Source organism: Poecile atricapillus, chromosome 5 (genome assembly GCF_030490865.1).
Source record: "Poecile atricapillus isolate bPoeAtr1 chromosome 5, bPoeAtr1.hap1, whole genome shotgun sequence".
Taxonomy (NCBI): Eukaryota; Metazoa; Chordata; class Aves; order Passeriformes; family Paridae; genus Poecile; species Poecile atricapillus.
Genome location: NC_081253.1, coordinates 26,495,256 through 26,520,489, shown reverse-complemented (window position 1 = coordinate 26,520,489; position 25,234 = coordinate 26,495,256). Strand labels below are relative to the sequence as shown.

General features: G+C 41.5%; 3 protein-coding genes across 4 annotated transcripts in view; 1 reads left to right on the top strand and 2 right to left on the bottom strand.

The window, feature by feature from the left end:
- Positions 1–329: 329 nt before the first annotated feature.
- On the bottom strand, positions 330–5,151 carry LOC131579925 (uncharacterized). Its single transcript, XM_058840512.1, has 3 exons — positions 4,725–5,151; positions 2,077–2,157; positions 330–547 (listed from the first exon to the last, which is right to left on the bottom strand). Exons 1-3 carry the CDS (start codon positions 5,122–5,124, stop codon positions 330–332), a joined length of 699 nt encoding a protein of 232 aa, XP_058696495.1. The 5' UTR covers positions 5,125–5,151.
- A 2,530-nt stretch (positions 5,152–7,681) lies between these two features.
- On the bottom strand, positions 7,682–10,365 carry LOC131579475 (basic proline-rich protein-like). Its single transcript, XM_058839452.1, has 2 exons — positions 9,408–10,365; positions 7,682–7,764 (listed from the first exon to the last, which is right to left on the bottom strand). The coding sequence occupies exons 1-2, from the start codon at positions 10,363–10,365 to the stop codon at positions 7,712–7,714; spliced, it is 1,011 nt and encodes a 336-aa protein (XP_058695435.1). The 3' UTR covers positions 7,682–7,711.
- Positions 10,366–10,479: 114 nt separating this feature from the next.
- The window catches only part of BMPR2 (bone morphogenetic protein receptor type 2), a 104,117-nt gene continuing 89,362 nt past the window's right edge, over positions 10,480–25,234 (top strand). For both annotated transcript variants that reach the window (XM_058839451.1, XM_058839450.1), the window contains exon 1: positions 10,480–10,607. In XM_058839451.1, the coding sequence (XP_058695434.1) occupies positions 10,532–10,607 (76 nt within the window). In that variant the 5' untranslated portion in view covers positions 10,480–10,531. The remainder of the gene's footprint in view (positions 10,608–25,234) is intronic.

The window sequence follows — 25,234 nt, the reverse complement described above, 5'->3', positions numbered from 1 at the left end:
ATTTCCTTTCCTGCCTGCCAGTGCCCCACTGGTTTCCATGGTATTCGTGGTTGTGCAGGGGTGGCAATTTCAGTATCCTGGCAGCCTTCCAGGCTGCCTCTCCATAAAACCCTGTATGGTTTCAAACGTGTATGTACATATATAAGGCTTTTTTCTTATTTTTCCTTCATCCCACAGAGCTGCTGTGTGCTTTTAAGCAGTTAATCTATTCCATCCTTCGCTTATCTCACAGGCACAGTGTGAGGTTGTGCCCATTCTTGCTGGCAAGTTGCTTTGAGGTTCCTCTGATGAAAGGTTTGCTTTAAAAGCAAAAAGCAATCAGAGCCATGTTATTGCTCACACTTCCAGGAGCTCATACAGAACATCCTGCTGAAAGGATAACGTGGTCCCAATGACCACGAGCTGATTCTTGGAGCTGAACTTAGATGGGCTGGCATCCCCATCACTTCCACCCTATCACGTAAGGGCTCCTTCCATGTCTTCATGCACTTCTGAGAGCTGCTGTGGTCACTGTCAGTGGGTGTGAGCTCCCAGCCCAGCCACACATCTGTAACAGCAGTGCAGAAAAACATCAGAAAATCTTTCTTGTTACAGAGGAGATCCTGTCAATCCTATTTTGTTTAAAAAACAAAACCAAAACAATCCAGAGCTTTGCTCTAAGCAGTATTTGGAGTCATCCATAGACACATCTGGTCTCAGCTTCATGCAGGCTTTCGTAATGGTCTCTAGCCATAATAGTCTCATTTTTTGGAAGCGAGTCATTGCTGCTCTTTGGGTTGAATGAACTCTGAGCAGGCGTGGACCTCAATGCGTCAGGGTGAAAAAACACCTCATGTCTGGGCTGTGGGAGGCTGGAGGGGTTGGAGAGAGGGGGTGCTGTGTTTGGATACACACAGGATGGCTTCTGTTACACATAACTTGAGAAGAGTGATTAAATGGTGACCTTCTTGGCTAAAGATGGCAGGGCTGTGATCTGTGATTTTGACTGTTGTGGGCTCTGTTTCATGTGATAGGATACATCTGGCAACACAGGGGAGTACCAGATTGAAGGCCCTCATTGTTGAGATGGGTTTAATGGCCCTGAGTTGAAGGAAGATGGTCCTTGGTCTGCTAAAGGGAAAGGGTCTGTAAACTGCAACATGTATTAACTATTTCTATCTGTAGAAACCACAGGAAGAGATAATCCAGTAGTAACAGCTGCCCCTGGAATTATTTGTGCACATGTTTGGCTCCAAAGCTTTTTACCCAGCTGGCTGGAGGTCACAGTGAGTACAGATAAGTATTTGCCAAACGCTAAGGAGAAGACAGGACAAGGTCAGAAGCTCTTCTGGTAGCAGGCAGAGCATGTTTAGCAAATGCTATCTCCTGAATTGGGGTGAGAGATTTCATCAACAAAGTACGCAGGGGAGCTCTGAATACGAGTGGAGGGCAGGAAGAATATGCTTTACAACTTTTGGTTAAGCCAAGAAAAACTTGAGACTTGCTGTTTCCTTTGGAGATGAGGACTATCTGCCAGCCTGTCCCAGAGACCTACTCCTGCAGATGAGCATTGTGAAACTTCCAAGCCAGTGTCCCTGTCAGCATGGTTCATATCAGAGATCTGAGTTTAGCACCCTCCTTTTTGTTAAATCAAAATGCATTTTAATTTTTCTCCTGTAACTTTTTTCTCCTCCTCTCACTCCTCAGATCCTCTCTCTCCTGCCTACAACTTCCTCTCTCTCTCTGTTCAACATTTAGTTCAGGGTCCATGCTTCTCTTTGCCCCCATTTAACACCCCTTCCACTCTTCTGTTGCTGGAAATTTGAGAGCTTCAGCAGTTATGAGAGCAGAGCTATAGGGGTGGTAGTTTTTCCTTTTGCTAAATGCAACTTCTCCAAAGTTGAGGGGATTGAAGGTTGAAAGTAAACAAATACAAAAGTGAAACTGGCAACAGTGCTGGAGATGGGAAACCCTGCTCAGACATTGATTTTACCCAGCTCAGAGGGGCATGAAGAAGAGGGAGGAGAAAAAGAAATATGCAAAACATCACAATTATTTTGTGGCAAATGTGGGGGGAAAGAAAAGAAGGAAAAGTACCTTCAAACTTATGAAATTCCTTTGAGCACCTCATGTAGCCTCTCTGTGAGATAGTCCTCTCCACTTTTGGTGAGCTTTCATCTGTGGAAAAATACAAACTCTTTACAATGGAGATAAAGGGCAATTTTTTCCTCTAGAAGTCTCTTCCCACTTATCCCTGCATCCTCATTTATGTGTTTGCCTTTTAATCTTGCAAGCAGAGGCAGAGGTTTCACAGAGTCTGAGTGCTGCCTATGCCCCCTAAACCACTCACCCAAGGCTCACATAGCCCATTTTGTGTTGTGGAAATAGCCTCTGGAGGCCTGGCTCTTGTTTGTCAATTAAAGCTTTTAATGTCTGCACAGTTTCAAATGACTGTAGATGGTGTAGGGAGGCACTGTGCCCTCAATGTTTCCTGCAGGCCCCAGCAAGCAGGACTGATGCTGGTGGCTGGAGTTGGTGTCCTGGCCTGTATCACTTCAAGGAGAGGGCTCCTGATGGATGCTTTGGGGAAGCAGTTAGTTGGGTTCATGTTTCCAAATCAATCCGTGAGAAACAAGCAGGGTGTGCAGAGCTACTGACTCATTTCTTGATCTGTAGGAACACTCTTCTCAGATAAAAATGTCTCAAAATTGTCAGGCAACAGATGTCATGTTACAGGCAGAAGCAGAAGGGATAGAAATCTCCTGTTTGGTTTACTAAAAGGTAAAAATTTTATCTTTCCCCAGGTGATGTTCCCAGAGCTGCCTGCATGCAGGAGAGGAACACTGGGCAGGCACACTCAGTAACACCTTTCTCTGGAAGCTATGGCTCTGAGGTTGGTCAGCCCTCTGACATTATCCTTGCAGTGGCAACAAAATCTGCATTAAAAGGGGATTAATGCATTAATGCATTAATCTGCATTAACCCTTTTACTCTTTTCCACATTTGCAAGAGAAGACAAAACCTGAAGAAGCTCACAGTTTGGCTCACAGTTGATGCCCTCCTTTCTCATTGCAAAGGGCAACTGTTGTAAGAAGTCTGAGCAAAAGCTGTTCCCTCCACACTGTCATTTAAAATAACAAGGAACAAATGAATGTTGTAGACACCACTTCTGTCCTTTATGCCTGACATTTGTCAAGCTGATGTTCAAATATGGCCAGCAATGAGCACAGAGGCTGCTTCCTCTGGACCTCCACCATGGAAAACTGAGTGCAGGTCTATCAGTGCTTCACCAGAGACTTCAATTTTGTTCTCAGAGGGAATTTTTATTACCTTTCTGATAGAAGTATTGAGCTGATTGGAGAAATATTTTTAGTTCCAATCCTAACTGTCTGTGAGAAATTAAATTCCAAAAATGAAAAGGTGGCTTTTGAAAACCAGCCCAACTTGCACTGCTAACTGTCTTGTGTAGTGAGTGATTAAAAAAACATCAACTAACAACAGAAAAAAACCCAAACCCAAAAACCCAGAACCAGAAAGCAAAAGGAAGGTAACAGTAGCAGGAGAGAGTGTTGGAGATTCCGCGAGCACCGTTCCCAGCCGCCTATCATGAGTCTGAGAAGGCTCAGGTAGCTCTGAGGAATGAAACCCTGCAGGTCTGTGGTGATGACATACCCATCTGCTGTGGACCAGAAGATGATTCTGACACAGCTCATCACATTTCTATTTCTGACTACGTCCATTGTTGGATTTAATGAATAAGTGATGTTTTGAACTGATAAAAACCCTGCAGCAAACTTCCCATTTTATGTCGTGATCTACAAGCCAAGAGATTCAGACAAGCTGTAAAAGGCCTTTAACATATGATTTCAGACTTAATTCAAATTGGGAGGTGCTTCTCAAAGCTAACTTGAAAGTTTCTCTCACCTCCACCCCCAAAGTGGACATAAGATTTCCACAGACTAAGCAGTGTTATCTCTAAAACAAGACAGCAACTGCTATCAACACTGTTGGTAGTTCATTATCATTGGGAAATATAACGTATTATGAAATGTAAAAATGGTGATTAACTATTTTGTTATTAATACTTTAAGAGACAAAATACTCCCTTTGTTTATCCCAGAGTATGCATCTTCCTCCTTCTTCTCTGTGCATACCCAAGGTCGACTTGTCCCACACTCACCTGCTTATGTTTCCAGGCTTGATCCTCACACCTTTGATCATGCAATTATGGGCACCCCATAGGAAACCACTTGCTACAACAAAATCAGGGAATGTGAGACCAGCATAAAAAAAAGAAGTGAAACATGAAAATAGATCTTTCTGGGGATTGCCACAAAAGTGCTGCAATTAATTTTTGCAGTAACTTACTAAAAATCTGCCATCAAAAAGTAAACAAAGCAGTCACAAAACTTCTCTTATGATTCAGGATGTTGACGTCAAAGACTGTTATGACTTCATTGCACAGTGTGGTTCACCTTGTAGTAGATGACAACAGCCTGGTAGAGTGAGAAAAACTCAGGTCTGAAAACACTTACTAGTTCATACTCATAAAAGTTTTGGGGATTTTTTCAAGAGCTCAACAGTAAGGTGCTCTTTTCTGTGCCTCAGAGACAAAGGAAAATGAAGTCATAACAGCCCTCAGACAGATTTTATGAGTCTAAAGGCCAAAAGTAATGTCTGGTACAGATTATTTAACTGAACTAAAGGGGAAATTAATTCCCTCTGAGGCAAGGAATTTGATTTACCATTTTCTGAAGGCTTTTGGTAGAATTGGGAGCATGAGAGCCTGGTCTGGTATGTGATGCCACAGGAAGTTTTGCCACTGTCATGTCTTGGCAGGACAGGCTGACCATTGTGGATTGGGCTTTTCCTGCCTGTCAGAAAGAACAGAAAGAAATGGACTTTACTCCACAACAACCTCTCTGGGATTTCAGTCATGGTTTGGTGTCCCTCTGTCCCTCCTTTGTGGAATCCATTTTCCCAAAATAATACCAAGCCCCAGAAAAGGAGCAAAACCCAGCATTCAGACAAGATGAAAGTGCTGCTTCCTATTCCCAAGGAAACATGTCCATGTCTGGGAAAGGTGCTTTGGTGTTCATATTGCTTCTGAAGTCTCCAGAGGTTACATAGTTTTTCCTTATGCATACGTGCCTGCTTCCCTGTAACTGTGGTCTTCCCACAGCCACCTTCCCTCCCTTACTCCAAGGGGACTTTTGGGGGTGTTTTAATGACACTCGCAGCACCCAGGACTGGACACTGATGGGAAAATCTATATAAAACAAGTAACCAAACACTTCCAAAGGTAATGACGTCTGCGTGTGGTTACTTGTTTGGCTGCACTGGCTGAAGCTGTAGCTGCTAACTCAGCAGACTGGAAGTAGACACTATTGTCTTTTCAGTGAGTCCTGGCTGCAATTCAGGATGTTAACAATATCTAGAGAGCTATAGGAGGCTTGGATCCCATCTATCAGGAACGACCTCTCTCTCCACATACAGTTACAGGAGCAAGACTGGGGAGTTGATCTTGCTGACAGTTCCCTAGTGTTCTCCTAGTTCTCCCAAAAAGTGGCAGGCATTTGCTGGGGAGATCTGTACTGAGCCCATTATTTATTAAGCTATCACTTAGGATCCAGAATGGGTGTATTTATTTGAAGGGAAGTGTGTAAAAATCATGATGGCTGTTCTAACATATGTTTATGCATCAGAGTCAATGCTAGGGGGATGCTTTATTTTTAAATTAGGAACAAAATATCCCCTAAAAGCTAAATATCTGGACGTGTTATATTCTTTCCCCAACACTTATGGCAGCACTGGGAGAACATCCCAGCCAAGCTGACAGGCAGCCAAATACAATTTATGGCTTGTTTTAAACTGATTTGTTGACTTCATGAAAGGCCCTGTCAAAAAGAACAGTCCCCTGAGTCCTAACAATGATAACAGTTATATTGCATCAGCGCTGAAAAACTCTTGGATAACAGTGAACCTACCCTGAGAAATCTTTTTAAAGTGCCTGAGCATTGGATTTTCTGAAAAGAAATTAAAATCATGCTATTGTTTCATAGTTCATTTCAGTTTTCTTCATTCTTTTTGTTCATCTTATTTTCCACTGATTGGAATACTCTCTTGGTAGCATGAAAATAGTTTCCTTTTTTCCAGGTAATTAAAGATATGTGTTGTTTAAAGGAGATGCTGCTAACAAGGACATGTTTAATTTCTCTTACGTGCAGTGTTGAATTTACCAGTGATATCAACATGTTTGTGTCTGCATCAGTCTGAGCCAGAGTGGGACACTCCTGAGCCTCCTATCAGCTGCATTTCTCCTCTCTGTATCCCACTGAAGCAAAGGGTAACCCCCACGTGCTGTTTGTGCCTGTGCTGTTCAGAGCTCCCTCAACCAAGGGCAAGATACACGTCCCCTTCTCTATCTGACCTGCATCTTGGGGAGTTCCAGCCACCAGACCCTGGCTCCTCTGCCACTGTCCTCCTCATCCTTGCCCCATGACCGTGCTGCTGAAGCGGCCTTGCCTCTGCCTGGCTGGGAGAACAGTGAACATAGCTGCAAAAGACCATCTGCTTCCTAAGGTCTTTCCTCCTCACATTTTCTAACAGTCTTATCTCCAATAAGTTCAGTAGTGTTCAATAGTGTTGTTTCATTTCTGATGGTCAGATTTCTTCCTGGTGGAAATACAGTGCTTCAGTTAGAATATTGGCTTTTAAATCTTGGTAAATTTGACGTGTTTTCTCTTGTCTCTCCCCCCTGTCTTTACCTGAACCCGCACCCCAGATTTACTGTCCTGCAGCTCGGCAAGTTTTCACTATCCTGACTACTTTCCTGTAGGTCTTACTTTGTGTTGCTGAATATTAGGAGAGCGAAATCCTAGCTTACAGATAAAACAATATCACAGGAAGAATTATAAATATGTTCTTGTCCAAGCACATAACAATGAGCGAGCCTGACTGTGACAGTTTGGTTCTCTGGTTTCCTCCCACCACCGTGGGAAAAGGAAGCTGCTTCTGTGCTTAGACAGCAGTGATTGCTTTCTACATCTGTGTGCTGAAGTGGGGGTCAGCCCTTCCTTGGCCCTGCCAACTCCAGGGACAGCAGGGTACAGTAGCTCCTGCTCTGCCACCTGGCATCGGTGTGTGACCGGCGCTGGGTGCAGCCTTCACAGCCACACCGCGCCAGGAGGGACCTGGCCCTTGCAGAGAACATCTACAGGGCTCAAAATAGCTTAGGGAAGGAAGGGAAATTCTTGCAAACTGCTGTGATTGCAAGTGTGTGGGATTAGTCCAAGGGCCTGATATAAACTCAGGCAAAGCAGATGGAAAGCCCCATGCCCTTCAGTAGTGTGTTTTCTTGATCGGGTTTTGTTTTTTTGTGAAACTAAAAGGAAATAATTGTATTAAAAAGGGCATGTATTTTCTCTTCATTTTAGGAAAACGGAGAACAAAAATCCAATCCATTTTGTGGAAAGAAAAAAGGAAAAGTATTTTAAGGCAGAATATATGTTTTTGCACAATTTCCTGTGGAGAAGAACTCCTAGTGTTAATTAATGAGCCAAAACTAGAACCATTGAAACAAGTGAGACCTCTGTCATTTACTTCAGGGTGAGCAGGTTTTCATACACGTCATAAACAATTACGGTAATTTTCTTTTACCATCTAAACAGTGAAAGTGCTGTGTAACTCACATGGCAAGGTTCTTGTTTTCTCTGAACAAAGTAGATCTCGCTTATTCTATTGGTAGGTACAGCTGGGCAGAAGATGTGTTGCATAGTTTGGTGTCTGTGGAACCAGAAAAGAACACTGGATTTTGGTGCTGCAGAAAAAAAATTCAGTGTTGGGGTTTTTTCCCTCTCTTGGAGGTAAAACTGTTCTAGCTGTTGAGGGGGGAGAGTTGGTGTTGGTGTTGCTTCTAAAGGTTATTTCTTGACATTCACATTCCACAAATAACAGGAAGGATACTGTGGTTAACATGTGTGGTTAACATTGCAGTTCTGGAAAGTGGCAATACAAATTACAATCTGTGATTCTATATTTTATTGTCTCACCAATATCCATGTTAGATCTGCATAGACTGGAAGTAAAAATATTTTAGGAAACTTTAAAAGCATTTTATAACTGTCAGTGTAAATTCACCTTGACTCTAGGAATGCCAAACTATGACTTTGGCCAGGGCATCACAATGATGAAAATCCTAGTACAATTTATTTAATAATTCTCTTGATGTTAAAAGTATCAGATTACATCTATTTCATCTGTTATGGCTTGTCAAGAGGAATGGAATTATGCAGAATATCACTAAAATTGTAACTCTGACTTGCAACTACATCATTTTATTTAGTAGTATTCAATATCTTGAATTGTGGAATTTGATTTCTGAACTTGTATTCCACTCTTGAAACTAGTATAGGAATATAGGGGTGTGTGTATATATATATATATATATATATATATATACCTTTGGTGATGCCCAGATATGAAGGTGCTTCCAGTGTGTATGAATCCTTTTTTCTATGCTATAGCCAGTAAAACTTGCTTGAAACAAGTTCTAGGCCAGAACATCAGACACTACGTTCCAGTCACAATTCTCCATCAGCTGTTGCCCTCAATTTATCTCTTTGGTCCTGTGCAATATAGCAAAGGTTAAAGCATACAAATAGCTGAGTGGGCTCACTTTATCTTTGTTTTGAAACCATAAAATCTCTTTAAGAGGTAGATAATGGTTTTGCTTGAGAGTCAGGTGGCTGAAGCCATATGAGCTGAACGGATTTCAGATTGGACATTAGGAAGAAATTCTTCACAGAAAGGGTGATTATCTATTGGAATGGATTGCCCAGGGAGATGGTGGAGTCACTGCCCCGGGAGGTGTTTAAGGGAAGACTGGACATGGCACTTAGCGCCATGATCTAGCTGACAGGGTGGTGATCGGTCACAGGTTGGATTCGATGATCTCAGAGGTCTTTTCCAACCTAACTGATCTGTCTCTGTGACTTGCCTGGGCTCACGGAGGGAGAGCAGAAGGTGGTACGGCCAGTGCCCCTAGGGAAGCTCACAGGGACAGAGATAACGGGGCTTGAACGCAAGGACGAGGCAGAAGCTGCGGGGTGCCTGACAGGCAGGCCACGGAGTTCAAACATGACGCAATCTCAGAGGCTGCTAATCATTTTTTTTTCTTGTTGTTCCAGGCGTTTTTTGTGAATCCTGAGCTCACGCCTCCCTGCTGACAGCCTCCCTCACAGAAAGGCTGCATGGTGGGGGGGCGTTCGCCTCCTTCCCGCGGCCTTCCCGGGAAGGTCTAGCGGGGCCTTCCCCTCCTCACGGAACCGCCCGGCGCCCCCAGCTCCCCTGCCCGTGGCGGCGTCCTTGGCCCCGCGCCCCCTACCCTCAGCCGGCGGAGCTCCGCCCGACGGCCCCGCTCTGCCTACCTGGAGCCACCTCTATGGTGCGGGGCGGGGCCGGGGGCGGTGCGGCGGGACGGGCGCCCGGGCCGGCGGCGGCAGCGACTCCCCTTTGTGTCTGGAGCCGCCCGTGCTGTTGGGGCGGGCGGGCGAGAGGGGGCGCGGGCGGCGGAGCTCCGGCCCTCGCTCGGCTCCCGCCCGCAGCCGGCGGCGGGCAGGGGAAGGAGGCGGAGCGGCCCCTCGCCGGCGAGCCCGGCGCGGGGGGAGGAAGGCGCTGGCAGCGCGGAGGGGCTGAGCGGAGACCAGCGTGAGGAGGCCGGGCCAGGCTGCCCGGCGCTGTGGAAACTCGGGGCGGGAGGCGGAGGAGGGGAAGGGCCTTCGCCCGCAGAGAGCGGCCGGGTACGCTCGCAGCTGGAGCCGCCGAGGAGGGGCCTCGCCGCCCCGGGCCCCACCTTTGTCGGGGTGGCCGGGGGTGGCGTCGGTGCTGCTGCGGGGGCCGGGGCAGCGCGGAGGAGCCCGCCCGGCGCGGGAGGCAGATGGGCCGGGATGCAGCCGCAGCCCTCGCCGTGAGAGCAGGGAGCCTCGCCGCCGCCTTCCCCGGAGCGTGAGGCAGCGAGGAGGGGCGGCCAGAGGACAGAGACCTTTGCCGGGATGGGACGCGCCGCCGCCGTGAGCCCCTAGCTCGCTCTCCGTGCCCCGGCCAGCCCGCAGGGCCCGCGCTGACTGACACCGCTGTGGGCGCGTCTGGATATGTTCCCTTCCCAACCGGGCGCTTTCTTCGATGTCGTGAAGCTGCGTGGGAAATAGCCCGGTTCCCAGCGGGGTCGGGAGCGTGCCGCCGTCCTCCCCGCGGGGGAGATGCCTCGGGGCTGGGAGGCAGAGCCAGGCGCTTCCCCCGTGTCCGCTGAGCGCTGCCGGCTCCCGAGGCATGAAGGCAGGCGGCTGTAATGGAGTAAGAGCGAAGACGGCTCCTCTCATCTGCCATTTGCCCTTCCAGACGGGATTGTAAACCGAGAACCGAGAGAGTTAAGGAAGGCTGTGCGAAAGCAGGAGGAATTTCCTCTCTTCGGGGTTTGGGGTTTTTTTTAAACCCTTTTTTTTTTTTTTTTTTTTTTTTTCTTCTGCCGGCTCGAACCGTGGCTTGCCCAGGTATGCCTGCCTCACTGCAGCACCTTGTGCTGGTGCTCCTGCTCTCCAGTGCCACCCTGCTGCTCGGCACTGCGGCTGGTGAGTAGCCACTGGGTGTAACGAACTGGCCATTTTGGCAGCGGGAAGGGGGTGGGGTCCGCTGCTATTTGGGCACATCTGTGCCTCCTTACAAAGTGGTGTGCATCTATTTCAGCGGCGAAGCCTGATAAAAGTTTTGAAATCCTGATACGTTAAATGTCTCGGGGAATAAAATCTGCTTTATTGTGTAAATGAGCTCGAGCTGCACTCAGTAAGAATGCTTTGCTTAGATCTGCATCTCTTGTCTAATAACTTACTTCAGTTTTGGAAATATATATAATCTTTTTGTTTTGCATACCTCGCCCTTTGTAAGGTAATGCAGGAATTTTTAATATATATTTTAATCGTCAGTAGAGCAGTGCCTGTTTTGCTGTGGGATCTTCGGGCACAGCCATTTTTAATTTTATCAGCATCGGTGCTTCTCGGGGCCTTACACATGTGCTGTAGTTTTGTAACAGAATTACTGTAATGTGTATTTTTTTTTTTCCTTGAAGAGATCTGAAGCAAATATGGAGCTGTTTCTTTTGTCACTTGTGATTTTAGAATGCAAAAAAAACCACTGTTAAGGAATGCTGAGAGGTCTTGAAGGGTACTCTTTTTTTTGTAACAAGAAGTTGGAAGTAGAAATGCTAAGAGCATCCGTGCTCATATATTTGGACACTCTAGACCTATTTTTAATTGTGTTCGGAAGCTCATTGTTAGATATGCAGGGTGTTGGAATAGAAATGTGTGTTGGTCTGGCATCCTTAGCTTTTCTGTCACAGTGACAGATTAACATGTTGGAGCCTTCGAGTGTAACCCAGCTTTGTTAGGCAGGAATACCAATTGTTCTTGCAGCATGCATTTTCCAGCACTTTTGGAAGACTCCTACGACTTTTCTGTCGTTTTACTGATCGGTATCCAATCTGCAGTGCTTGCTTTTCTTCGTGTTATTTTGTAATCTGCTGGGTATAGTTCATAAGCGGATCTTCATAGGAAAATTGCTGAATCTTGTTAAGATGACCCAACAAGCTGATGGTAGTTTCCATGTTATATTTCAGGGAGGTCTTAAAATTAATTGGTCGAAGTTGAAGATACTTGGTGTCATTTTTAGGAAAATCCTGTAAATTACACATGTTTAGGCAGTTTCTATGTCGCTCTGACTGGATAGTCCCTGATTTTCTTACCTCTACATACTAAGAGGTCTCTTTCAGGAAGATTCATAAATGAAAAGCTTGATGTTCCCTATATCATCCTGACCTTTGACTGCCATTATTTTAGATGAGTGTCTGCAGCGTCTCTCTGTGGTCGTTTCTGAGGAGTGTTTTTGGTTTTTTCCCTTCCTTTTTTTTTTCTTCTTGGGAGAAGGGACTTCTGAAGGTCAAAAATCTTGGTGTTAAAGCACATATGAATCAAGAATGGTCAGCATCTCAACTTTTCTTTCAAATGTATTTTTTAGAAAAGTGTAGGGTTTTTTTTGCCTTTGTGAAAACTTCATTGAGTTGGTAATTTCTGTGCCCTGACGAAGAAGGGTTTTACTGAAGGAGCAAGTACAGGTTTGTACCAGGCCAAGGGCTGGGCAGGTGCTGTAAGAGCCCATTTGCAGGGTTTACCCAATTCACTTCAATTCTGACCTGGCAACAGCATTCCCAGTATTTCAGTTCTGCCTTGTATTAAAGGGTATTAATGATGCCAGCTTGGTTGGTTGTTTTGTGAATAGGAACCTATTTTCCCATTGTGATTTATTTCTTGATTGTGAAATTTTAACAATTTACATTTTAAAAAAACTTAGTCATAATCCTCTGTAAAAGTTATTATGTGGATGATTTGAGCTTTAGTTAAAGAAGCTAATGGTTGATTTTAAGTTTACACTGCATTTCAGAAAAAAATGTCTATACATGGGGAAGCTACACTAATGTGTAATTCTGCCCTTTTATGTTCATGAAAGAGCCAACACTCTTTCTTTTCTTCCCCTCCCCCAAAGTATGAACTGTATGCTCCCATCAGAGTGAAAATGCTGCCTTTGTAGCTTTGAAACCTCTATTAATTCTTACTTCTGATTAGTGAACAGATACTATATCTCAGCAGTGTATAGAATTGAGTGCCTATAAATGCAAAATCATGACATCAGAGGGAAAGTATTTTGATAACAGGTTTTTAAGTTTCTGTCTGGAGGAGAATATCTGGACCTCTCTGGGGAGAGCTCCACAAAGACCTGGGCTTAGTATGGACAGGAAAGGGAAGATAAAAGGATGAATAAAGAAGATGACAAAAAAAAGTCTTTCTGTGGGGCTGTAGATGATAGTTCCACTTATAATCTGGAATATGAATGAAGAAAGAATGTGGTTCTTCCTTCCCCTTTGTAATTGAAGATAAAATAAAGAACTAGCTCTAGATTCAGAAATATTTGCTGATTATTAGGAGGAGAATATTACTGGTTTCCTCTATAAAATACAGATCTTAACAATTATCTGGTAAGTCTGCATTTAAATAATGTATTAGGCCTTGTAAAGAGAAATGCCTCAGTGAGGACATTTTACTGACAATAGTCTTGGGTAGAGGTTCAAAAAGCAGTATTGGACAAAAATGGTTTGCAATACTTTGTTTTTTATTTCTCAAGTTATTTGAAATACCTATTTCTCAATATTTTGTTTAGAACTATGAGGCATGTATAAATATGTCTTTATATTGTGGAGAATTCTGGTGTGTTAATCATGAGGGTTTGTGCCTGAAGAGGTGGTTGGTGAACCTTTGAGCTGTTCCTCAGTATTGCGAAAGAATTTTGTTTGGGTGTCCGTATAGACCAGATATTAAAGATACAATCTTTCCTCATTTCACTTGCTTACGATCTGTGATATGCAATACTGAACCACTTTTCCTTCTGCATACATGCTCAGGGTAGACAGCATTCCACTGTCTAATGTGTAAATTAGTTGCAGAAAATATAAGGTAAAAATTAAAGCAAACAGAATATCCTTTTATCTTTGGGAATATTTTCCTAAATCTGTATCTATATGGTTCAACAGGGCTACAAAAATTAAACCGTGAAAGGAATTGGATAGAGATTGAATTATATTTTTTAATGATAATTTTAGTTATTAATTAAAATGAACTGAAGCATCTTTATCTAATTCTGTCTTGCTGGTTAAAGTTACTTTAATATCTCATCATAATTTATTTGAAATGTGAATTGAGTGACACAAGGAAAAATCTCCCTTGGATATTCAACTCAGTTCTTCTAATTCAGTGTTTTGAATTAGTAACTGATTCTGTGTATCTTGCCTATTAAACAGGAGGGGGTTTAAACTTATCTGCACCCCATTTTCTACCTATTTACTGGAGCTACACTCATTGCTTATGGCTTTTTCAAATGTAACCTAAGAAGTCAGTTTATTTTTCTGTTTGTGTTGGGAGCTGTCACAGAAGTCTTAGCCTGGGAGATGGAAACCAGGCTGTTGGCTTGAGGAGCACACTGGTATGCCTGATGGATAATCACAGCACAAGCACAGCCTGGACGCCAGGCTGGGGCTTTGTGGGCTGTCTGCTTGTGAAAGAAATTGTGTAGCTGTGAAAGCCCAGGGTTCTGCACAGAGCCATTCACCCTGCTGGGAAGAGCCTTTTTTCCAATAGGTAAATCAGTCTGTGTGAACCCCTCTGATATTTCAACTAAGGTGCTTCCAGTTTCCGGGCAAATCGCAGCACTTGGGTACTGCAGGCACAGCCTGTGAGGAAATAGAAGCTGTGCTCATCTGGTGGCTGAGGAACTCAAATTTTTAGCCCTGAGACATTACACATATACCTTGCTCCCCTGTTAATGGTTTTACCCTCAAAGGAACCGTGTATAAAAAATTGGCTCAATTATCTGCCTATCCTTCTCTGATGAAGGCATACTTACTTCACCCTGGACAAAGAGAGAAGCATAACTGTATTTCTTAAAATTGTTCTTACAGTGAAATTTGTTGAAGTGGTTATTTTGATGGCATCTCCCTAACACTTACTAAAAATTTCTGTAAAAAAATTTTGTTGACTTCTACATTGTTGTTCCCCTTTCTTTTTGTATTTCATTGAGTATTTATCAGTAATATGTGTAGTCAGTGGCATTGTTTCCTTGGCAGATACCATCTTCCTCTGTCTTTCTCACTGGAGAGACAAGAAAGTTTTATTGGGTTCTTCAGAAATGTTTTATTCCTAACAACAAAGTGCCTGGTGCTGGAGTTGCATTGTGTTTGGACTCAGTCTGGCTGTGCTATGAATATGTGCTGTCATTTTCTGGGCAGAATATGACTTTATAGCCAGGGCTGTGAGCTGAGTGTAAAGTTTCATTTGGAACAAAATGTTTATGCCCTGAATAAAACAGGCTGGGTGATGATTTAGGTTGGGTAGGACTGGAATCTGTGCATAGCTTACAGGCAGTAACTATTAATTTTATTGAGATTGTAGACTTAGTGGAGCTACTCACTACTTGATTTTGAATTTAGGAATAAGTGACATACAGGAACTGTTTCCCAAAAGACCAACTTTTCACATTTCAGTATGCAAACTGATTTTCTGCAGTGTGGCTTTTATGGTGTTTTGTTTTGAGTTTTTTTTGGTTGGTTGTTTTTTACGTGTTTGTGGGTTTTGGTGTTTCTTTCCTTTCCTTTTCTTTCTTTTTTTTTTTTTTTTTTTTTCCCCTGAAGCATAAGTTCACAGAAACATAAGGCTGGAAGTGATTTCTCTGTTTCCTCCATGGTCTGGTTGTGTAAGTTCAGATAATAATGTCTGTCTAACATCTCTAAAATCTCCAGTGAAGAAGGATTTCACAGCCTAAGTAGTCTGGCCTGTTACAGTGCTTAATTGTAATGTTTTTCATAATGCAACAGTAGTAGATTTTTTTTTGCCTCTTTTATAATGCAAGATTGTTTAAGATATGCCTTAATGAATATGTGGCAATCCACCTGAAAATGTAGTGTAGAGTACACAAGCAGGCAGATGCCGGGGAATATCATTTTAGATAAGTTCCTGTGTTAAAACTTAGTGTCTTGACCTTAGCTGCAGTAATCTGTGATGAAAACCGTGAGTTGACCATAAGTGTTTTAAAATGCAATTTTGCAGTTCTAAAAAACTTGGAAAACTGTGCTCTTCAAAAAATTTTGATTTCTGATGGTGCCTTCCTGACTCGAGATGTCTGGTCATCTGTTAATTGCAGAGCTGGGAGCTGGGCTGAGCAGCTGAGAATCTGATAGGAGAGGTCAGTCGGGGGGTGTGGTGAGGAGGAAGAAAGGCTGGGACAGGAGAGATTTGAAAGGATGAAGGATTCGGTCTGGTTTGGTGTGGAATGAGAACTGAGGCATATTAGACAGCCAGACAGAGATAGTGGCTGAACATTTGTCAGACTTGCTTGGAGAATGAATGGAATGAACCTTTTGCACTGGGAGGAGAGGGAAAGCATAGTTGTAGGCAGCACTTTTGAAGATTTCTTTCTTGTGAGAATGAATGAGACACAGTCATTTAGATGATGCCTTTACCCTTCTCTTTTTCCCTCAGTCTTGTAAGTTTGGAAACCACAAGCTTTTGGGTGGTGATGGCATTTTGTTTCAAGTCACTGGAATGTGTCAGTTTTGTCAGTTGCCTTCTTGAGTTTGCATCAGATCATTTTGTTTTGAACTGTAAATATGTCTACCTTTTGCATCTCTCAATACTCTGTATTTTCTCTTTGGTTTATTATTTCTGTGAGAGAAGGAAGGAAAAATAGGCACTATGGACCCAGAAGACTGTCTTTGACATATGTTAACCCTTCTGCCTCCACCTCTAACTCTGTAGTCTACTAGCCAATTTCAACCATATGTGAAAGATGAGAAAAGTCTCAAGAGATTAATTTGCTACTGTTTTCATGAACAATTAGAAACTGAATAGAGGAAACAGTTCCAAGGTAGAGGTTTTTCAAAGGAAAAGAGGAGTGTAACTCAGGCCAGGTAATTTCTCTTTGTTTAAAACTTGCTGCTCAGTGAGTGCGAGGATGTAAGTGTTGGTGCATACACTGTTCTGGACTATGCACAAATATTCTGTTTCCTGTTCACTTGGAATGCTGTAGGAGATCTGGGGGAGAATGAGGGATCCTTTCTGTGGGAGGTGTGGGGAAGTCACATTTCTAGGCAATTACTACTTAAGGGACAACTGGTGTCTCTGAGACAACGTAGTAGCTAATTTTTTTGACTGAACTTGCAAGACAGTGCCCAAATCACTTTACTGAATGGCTAACATCCATTGATGAACTTCACACAGTATGTATGAGTAACTTAAATGGTATGCATTGTTTTTCACACTTTCAAAACTGCGTTTAGCTGATTGTCCTGTGTATACACTGTAGTTCAGATATCCCACACATCAAGCTTCCTTATGATCTTCTTTTCAACAGTGCTGGAACTCAGGCTTTTCCTGTAGTCCCTTTGAATGTTTTTGTAATGTATTATATTTGCTTCAATCTGTGAAGCTCATGAAAAATAGTTTTATTATTTGTTTAAGCAGGAATAGTGGGAAGGTATGTACTGTCACCTTCTGGGCTGGAGTAAGTGGCAGACAATGACAGAGGTAGTGGTACAGGGAACCTTGCATTACCTTGCCCACCTGCCACTAACAAGTCAGTACAGAAGCTCTTACTATTATGTCCAGCCAAAAGCTGACATTTTTGCTGCTTATTCTACTATATACCCTTTGACTATATTGAGTTGTAAGAAAAGATGGGTAAGAGGCTTTCTTGGGGTTTCTTGGTGGTGGTGAGATGGCTCTAAGTATGATCATAGGTCACGTATGTTAATTGGGCTCCTTGGTTTAAACATTAGAGAATGCAGCACTCAATTAATATCAAAGTGTTGGGCGTTGGCAGTGTCATCTCAAGCTCGTCATACTTGGCATGAAGTGCACTTCCCTCTGCATAAGTCACAAAGGTCAGGTTTACCTGGTGTGAGAAGCTTTAATATAGTTCAGGGACAAGAACAACTGACTAAACATGCTCTACTGCTCTTGCTTTTGCCTTATGAGACTTCCTCAGTATGGTTTGGTTTCTGTTAAAAATAAACCGTTTTATTTTTACAATTAAAACAGCAGATACCTGATACGAGATTCTTAGACCATCCATGTTAAAGGACCTTAATTAGATTTTTCCAGGAATTAAAATTAATTCACAATCCTTTGTTAGACTTCACAAACTTGTATCAGGAAAAATAGTGGGTTATGATACCATTAAAGCTATTTTCTCTAGTAATGACTGTATTAAATAAATTATCTCACAGCAGTATGCTTAGTTATCCACGGTATAAAATGCTTGCTTTTGTTAGTGACAGGAGTGGTTCTGTTGTAGTTATTTTGTTAGTGAATGTACTTGAAAATTCCTTCTGATGTTGTCCTACAGAGAAAAGTCAGTAAAGCTGATTTTTTTGGGAGACTTAGTGTTCCCATACCTTCCAAGCCACAAAAATCTTGGTGCGGACATATTTTTTGCAGAAGATAATGTGCTGTATGGTGTGAACTTTTGTCAGTCTTTTTATTTGTTTAAAACCTAAACGCTAGAAATTAGTTTTCTATATTTATTTGTAGAGAAGGGACTTGGCTGAAAATTAAGCTGTTTTAAAATGATTACCAGTTCTTAAAATAAATTTTTATTATATTTACCTGTCTAAGATATGAGTGGTATGTAAAGCCAATATAGTAAGGTGAAGAAAATTAAGGATGTAGTAGGAAAATTGTAGCAGCTGTCCTTTTAGTTAGACAGTGGCACTGCCATATATATGAAAAGCAGGCACTTAACCTAAGAAGCAGCTTTCTATATTAAAATAATTTCACTTGGAATCAGAGAAGGATAAAAGGAACCCTGTAATGAAGTTTGTCTGGATGCCACCACGGTGTTGGTTTTTTACGTTTGCATGTTTGAAGTTCTTTTCCTTTATTTCTGGCTGTAATGGCCCGGGCCGGGGAGCTGCAGCCGGAGCAGCTGCCATGACCGAAATACCCAGCCAGGCCTGGGCTGTGCAGCTGTAGCAGGAGCCCAGGGAACACCTCCTGCCTCTCCTGCCTCCCTGGCTATTGGACATGGACTCGGCTGAGAAGTGGAAGAACTCGTTCCAGCCTTCTGTGCTATTCTTACTCGGCTCTGCAGGCAGGGATGAATGACTCAGTGAATTTAAATGAGTGAAAAAAGATGTGGAAACAGTAGGATAAATCATTCCTCATGCCCACTGCAGCATTTTTTGGATCTCTGTAAACTTTTTTATATAGAAAATATGTAAATTCTCTGTTGTAATGTGTATGACATAGATACAGTGAAGATGAGTTGTAAAACATACATGTATATATGGCTGTGTCTGTATGTATCCTTATGTACTTGGTATGTCACCAAAATTCCAGCCTACCACTATGCTCTTCTGCTAAAACATAATATTTTAATATTAGCAAATTTACTGTTTGCATGGTATTCTTAATTTAAAAAAAAAGTCATCATAAATGGTTTATTTTGCAGGATGGGTAAACTTTACACTTACTAATTACATCCAGATTCTATCAGGACCTGTTAAATAATTTCCCTTTTAGTTATGCTAAGGTGAATCTGACCTAATTAAATTTTAGTTAAATTTAATCTGTCGTAGCGAATGCTGTTGCAGCAGAACACAATTATTTGGTTACAGTTGTTTCTCATTGTTTTACTCAAGAATTTTAAATCTAGTAAATATTTTTCCTGATTTTTTTCCATACAGACTTAGAAATATCAAAAGTGGCAAATTTAGAGACTTTCTTTGCTTTAATTGTTTCCTATCAGAGAAGCAGTACCATTAAGGAAGCTGTAATCAAAATTAGCTTCTTTTAATTTTTTTTTTTTTTTTTTTACTATTTCTTAGAAATACTGGAATACAATGTTTGTGTGCAAAACAACTCCCTTATTATTATTTCACTAGTCTGTATGTAGGCTCTATAGCTACATAAATCTGAAGATGTGGCCTTTGGGCACAGGAATACACAATCCAAATATGACATCACATGGTAAATTTAAAAATGGGGAGAAAGGGGGTTTATTTATAGTAAGTAGGACTGGTGATACAGTAATAATATACGAACTCAAACAACTTCATGGTTTCACTTTGAGAATGTAAGAATATTTTCTTATAATTTCTTAATGTGCAGGGGGGAAAAAAATCAGTGAGGTCCTAAGACACTTGAATAATAAGTGGTACCATAATATATGAGAGTGATAAGAATGTTGTGAGCAGGAGTCACTTCCCTGAGGAAATACAGAGGCATTTAAGAGGGAATGTACTGAAAGGGATGTTGAATTGAGTTCTGTTGAGGAATGGAAGAGTTAAATGTGGAAACAAGTATTCAGATGTGATGTACTTTGAAGCAGTCATCAAAACAAAGTCTTTCATCTTGAAAAAGTGAAGCTCTGCAAAAGGAAGCAAATATTGTCAAAGTGATACCATGGCCAGCAACTTGATTTCTTCTTTGAGTTTTGGAAGAGTGGGAGAAGGGTTAGTAACAAAAGAACTGAGCTGAGAACATAATAAGATATGCAGAAAAATAAAGAATGGGCTTTTAATGTGGTATAAACAAAACAAGGAACAGACTTGGTGATCCAGTAAGGAGGGAGGAAGATAGGTGGAAAAAAAGAAAAAGCTCTGCAGTTAATTAAGGTTCTCATTAAACACCAGGGGACCCATTGTGAAGACTGAATTGTGTGTAGCACCAGGGCAATGTGCATTGTCCTCTTACTCCTGGATGCCCTGTTTCAGAAGCAGCTTGCAATAGCTAAGTGAAAAAGCATCTGAAATTGCCAGTAAATCCAAAATGTGACGTAGAATTCTGTCTGAACTGCACTGTAGCCAATGTGTAGCCAATGCTCATGATAATAGCAGCAGATTTTTGTTTGAACTGGAAAGAAACAGATGAAAAACAAAAACTTCACTTTTAAAAACATTTAAAAAATGTTTTTATATGGCATATAATGCAAAACTTTGCAGAGCCTTTTTACAGAGCGCCTGAATAATCCACAGTTGTACTAACTGAAATAAGAATTTGCTTAAAATCTCAACCTTTTTTATTATTTTGTCTTTTGGGTTATGATTAATCTTTCATAAATTTGTTGTTACATATTCATGAAAACCAGTGCTTCATTTAAGTGATTGAAAGGCTATGGAGTTTTACATATACAGTACCTATGTTTTATTGTTGCTTCACTACAGCAAGATGAGGTATGGCTTCTCTTTAGTGCTGGTTTCATGTATTTGTTGTGCATATGGTATCTTTTCTGCCAAGTTCAAATCTTAAAATGTAGTTAAATCCATAGTTTTCAGACATCAGAATTTGACATACATTTAATGACACTGTTGTATATAACTTCCAGTCTTCCTGCAATATGTTCGTGGATATAATGCAAAAGAAAAACCCGAAGACATCAACAGCCTTTAGGCTTCTAATTGAGAATAAATCAAGATAATTCTACATACTGAACTTTTTTTATTGTACCAACTAACTTGTCTTCTGTATCTAATTGCTGAGGGGAAAAGGAATATTTATGTGAGTGTTCTGTATTTAAATGGAAGTTTAAATAAGTCACTTTTCCTTTTCTGTGCTGATGTGAGGCCAGTTCTGAGCTGTAGTTCAGTGTTGCTTTTTTCATATTTTTGTATTCATGCTGTAAGCTTAAACCCAGAATTACTCAGGGACAATGAAGTCCAGTGCAGTTATAGTCTATTTCCAGATGCTTATTATACAAGATGCTGGTGTAATCCCACAAGCTTTTTTAGAATTCCTGTGTTCTGAATACTTTATTAATTTGTACACATTTGTAGTTAGTTCTTTGAACTTGACAGAGGTTTTGGAGATCAGGCATTTTAGTGAGACTGCCAGGAAACCCTGAGAAGTAAGCCTATTGCAATATCCTGGCTTCCCCAGATAAAACTAGACATCCTGGCTGGATGTTTACCAGTGTTATTACAGGAGAAGGAATTTGTGTCTTGATTCTTTCCTAGATTTGTCCATCCTTCTCCACCCTTGGTTTTGTTATTCTTTTTAGGATGGTTAGAATAAGCATGTCATGAATTTACCTTTATTTTACCGACATGTGCTTTCAACATGTAACTGCAACCAACTAGTTTAAAATCTAGGAATACCACAAACAAACAGTTATTACATTTAGCTGAAATATTTAATAGCACAGGAGGATGACGTATGCGATGGAATCCGATAGTAAATTCCTTTGTGGCAATTACATAAAGCAGCTTGTTTCAGTGCTTCATTGGTAACACTGAAGCTTGCTTCACTTCCGTGAGGTGTGGGAATACGAGGTGCAGAGGTAACTGCATTCCATCAAGTCTCAGTCTAGACAGGCACGAGAGCATCATTCATCTTACAGCAAACAAGGTGGGATAATCACCTTCTTAAAAGTGACCTTGCAGCTGAAGAATGTTCTGTGGTGGGCACACAGAAAGGCAAGGAGAGAGCTCAGTGCCATCACCAGCAGCACAGGTCCTGGAGTTAAGGGTCTCACCTGAAAGGATGTGATCAGAATTGCAGAATGCTTGTTCCTTCTCATTTTATAGGGTTGGTGGTTTTTGAAAGAAATGGTTTAATGAATTGCTGTACAGTTAATTATGTTTGATAGAAGGAAAAGCTTATTATCTAGTAGAGGTGGGAGGAAGTTTGAAGTGCGCTTTTATAGCAATAAGTATTAGGAAGCACTTGTAGAAACTCAACTCTTTAATTGAAGAGTAACAGAGTGAGCTTTGACTTTTTCAAACAGCATTTACAGGAAAAGGGCTTTTTTTGATTGTATTTAACTTATGAAAGTTGATGGTGTCTACTTCTAAGGCATAGCAAAATTAAGAGGTGAGTATGATGTAGCACAGAGTGAGCCCTATTTCAATATTTCTGCTGTATTTTGTAGCCTTAGCTCTGCATAGACACTACCAGAATTACTTGGAGAGGACTTAGGAGTGGAAGAATGTGGGAGCTGTTGAGGAAAGTGTGGAAAGGTATTTTCAAGTTTTCTTGGTTATGTGAAGACAAACAATTAATAGCTAATGGCACGGGAGGCACAAAGAGTGAGATGCACCATGACAGCTTGAGGATACTTGTTAACTCTTAACGAAGTGATGTAAAGGAAGAGGATGAGTTCAGATGGAAACTAGTTTACCAACTGCTGTGCTTTGGTTGATTCTGTGCATGTTCCTAGCCTGTGGTAAGTGTTAAGGTAGCTTCTGAAAAGACGTTTTGAATATGCAGATGCCGAGTTGCTGTAGGACAAATTAAGTAAATTAACACTGTCATTTCATATTTTGTTATCTGACTTTGTGGACATCCTTCCTTCTCTGTTGTCAATTGTACTGCTAAAGCAGGAGATCATAATCCTGCAGATTAAGATCCAAGTGGAGCATTTAAAGAAGGGAAGATGCAAATGTTCTTAGCAGAGAATGAGCACAGTTCTGTAGTTTCATTTTCACTCACAAAATCAAAATTACCTAAAAAACATAGCATCATAAATAAACATTAAATTAGTCATATAGTTCTCTAAACTATCATAATAGCAACTATTTGACCTTAATTCAGATGCTTTGTGCACTATGATAGTTTTTATAAGGTGTTTTTCTCAGCAGGGTATTTGCCTCATTTGGTGAAAAAGGGGTAATTTCAAGGCCTTGCAGGGAATAGACTTTCACAGTTGCACAGTCTACTGATTCTGTCTTCCCCGTGGATGTTACATCTCCCAGTTCAGAGGTGGTTCTATATGTGTGCTTCTTTCTTGATACTATGCATCTCTTCTTAAATTTCACTTACTGCCCTTATTTCAGTTATTGTAGAAAGACATTTTTATTTCCACTTGAACATTGCTGTTATATGCATTTCTTCTCCTTAATGAAAAGAAACAAGTTGTATCATGTTACTAAAAAGAGATCTTTGATAAGTGCTCAGATCAACTGGGGTACATAAAGGAAGTGCAAGAGACTGAAGTTTATTCTTCCCTAGAGGAATGCTTAGCTTTTCTGACTCTTCTGGTATGCTTTCAAAAAGTAAGGCTCCTTTATTTTTCTACTTTTATTGTCTTGCAGAACACAAACTGAGAATCTTAATAGCTGGTAATATAATTTGTCACTGTGTAGACAAAAACCAAAATTATTCTCAGCATTTTCAACTCCTGTGTGGCAGGGGAAGGTGGGTGTGACAGTTCAAAAAGAAAATGATCATGTGCTCTTGGAGATCTGTATCTAGTCATTAATGTGATAGCAGATACCTTGTAGTTCTGCTAGATGTATTTTGAATTCTCATCATTGTGTTTGGAATTGTATTGTGCAAGACTGATGAGATCAGTCTTTGGAAGTTAGCTTAGAACTGCTGTAGCCTTTGCTTGCTTTGCCCTTCCTATCCTTCCGGTTTTTATTCCCCAAATGTATACAAATGTGAACACAAATACTGTCTTCATCTCAAATGTCTCCATCTGAGGACACAGATAGAGTTCCTTTCTCATGTCCCATACTTGGCATATGGTAGCATTTATCTAGTTTTGCTAAGGACTGCAGAAGACTTGTTCTAGCAGAAGACTTGTTCTACCTTATGACAATAAACTTCTCACAACTTTAAAATAAACAAAATAAAATGAGAGTCAGAGTTAACTAGGATTTCGGCAATGGTACTCCAAGAGAGAAGCTCTTAAATTCCTCTTCACTGGTCCACCAAATATTTGCTTTTGGCCATCAGGAGCTGACAATTCATGCAGTGCTGTCTCTACAGATTCCTGTACTCGAATTTAATTGTTCCAAGTGCAAATGATTGCACCAAGTAGCAGTGCTTGAGCAGCACAATCAGAATCTGTTTGTGTGAGGTCTGCATCCCCTTTTACACTTACACACCAGCAGCTTAAGTCTGGCTCCCCTGGCTGGCCTCAAGGCCTTACCTAATTCAGGCTTGCTATTTCTGTGTGGAACAGAAATAGATGCACTCAAAGGTAAAGTTGCCTGCTGCCCTTTAGGGCAGAAGTTGGTTTGGAAGTAGTATTTGGCTTTTGCTTTGAACCTGTGACAGTATTGAAGACAGTGCATAGTTGCAAGCCCTGATATTTTGTGAAAACAGCTGAGAGAAAAGGAAATAGTAGTTACGGCTGCTGTGTAAGATGAAGAAAGGAAACGGGAGCCTCCCTTAAGTGCGGCCACTAAGAAGGATAGTTAAAAATAGCTGCTTTTCCCCTCTAAACAATTGTCTAAGTTGCCATAAATCTTGTGTTTTCTTGGGACATGGAGACAAGCCTCATTCCCTGGGTGTTCTGTTCTGAAACACCAGTTGTGTTTTGAGAACTTGCTCTGCACGCATTGATTATTGCAGTACAGATGTTTAAAAGGAAAAAACAAACATTGAGGCCCAGCTGTAATTGTAATGAGCAAAAGCACGACAGTACTTTAAAAAAAATATTGACAGTGGATGGGAGGAGGACCACAGTGAGATGAAGTATCTTGCTGTTGCTTAGTGTGCCACCAGCGAAAAGGAACAGATACCTGGTTTGCTGCCTCCAAGTGCACTGTCATCCACTTCATCATCCATTCATTATGATCCCAGACTGATGGATTTTTTGAGATTTATCATGGTAGGAAGCTGGTTGTGTTAGCTTTGTACTAAGTAAAGCTGCTCTCAGA

Excerpts from the sequence above, each read along its gene's own strand:
- LOC131579925 (XM_058840512.1), bottom strand. The coding sequence starts at position 5,124 with ATGCATAAGGAAAAACTATGTAACCTCTGGAGACTTCAGAAGCAATAT. Across the intron at positions 2,158-4,724 it reads CCAAAAGCCTTCAGAAAATG|ATGAAAGCTCACCAAAAGTG; the intron begins GTAAATCAAATT and ends ATTTTTCCACAG. Across the intron at positions 548-2,076 it reads GGAATTTCATAAGTTTGAAG|ATGTGTGGCTGGGCTGGGAG; the intron begins GTACTTTTCCTT and ends CTGCTGTTACAG.
- LOC131579475 (XM_058839452.1), bottom strand. The coding sequence starts at position 10,365 with ATGGCAGATGAGAGGAGCCGTCTTCGCTCTTACTCCATTACAGCCGCC. Across the intron at positions 7,765-9,407 it reads CACCATAGAGGTGGCTCCAG|ACACCAAACTATGCAACACA; the intron begins GTAGGCAGAGCG and ends CTGGTTCCACAG.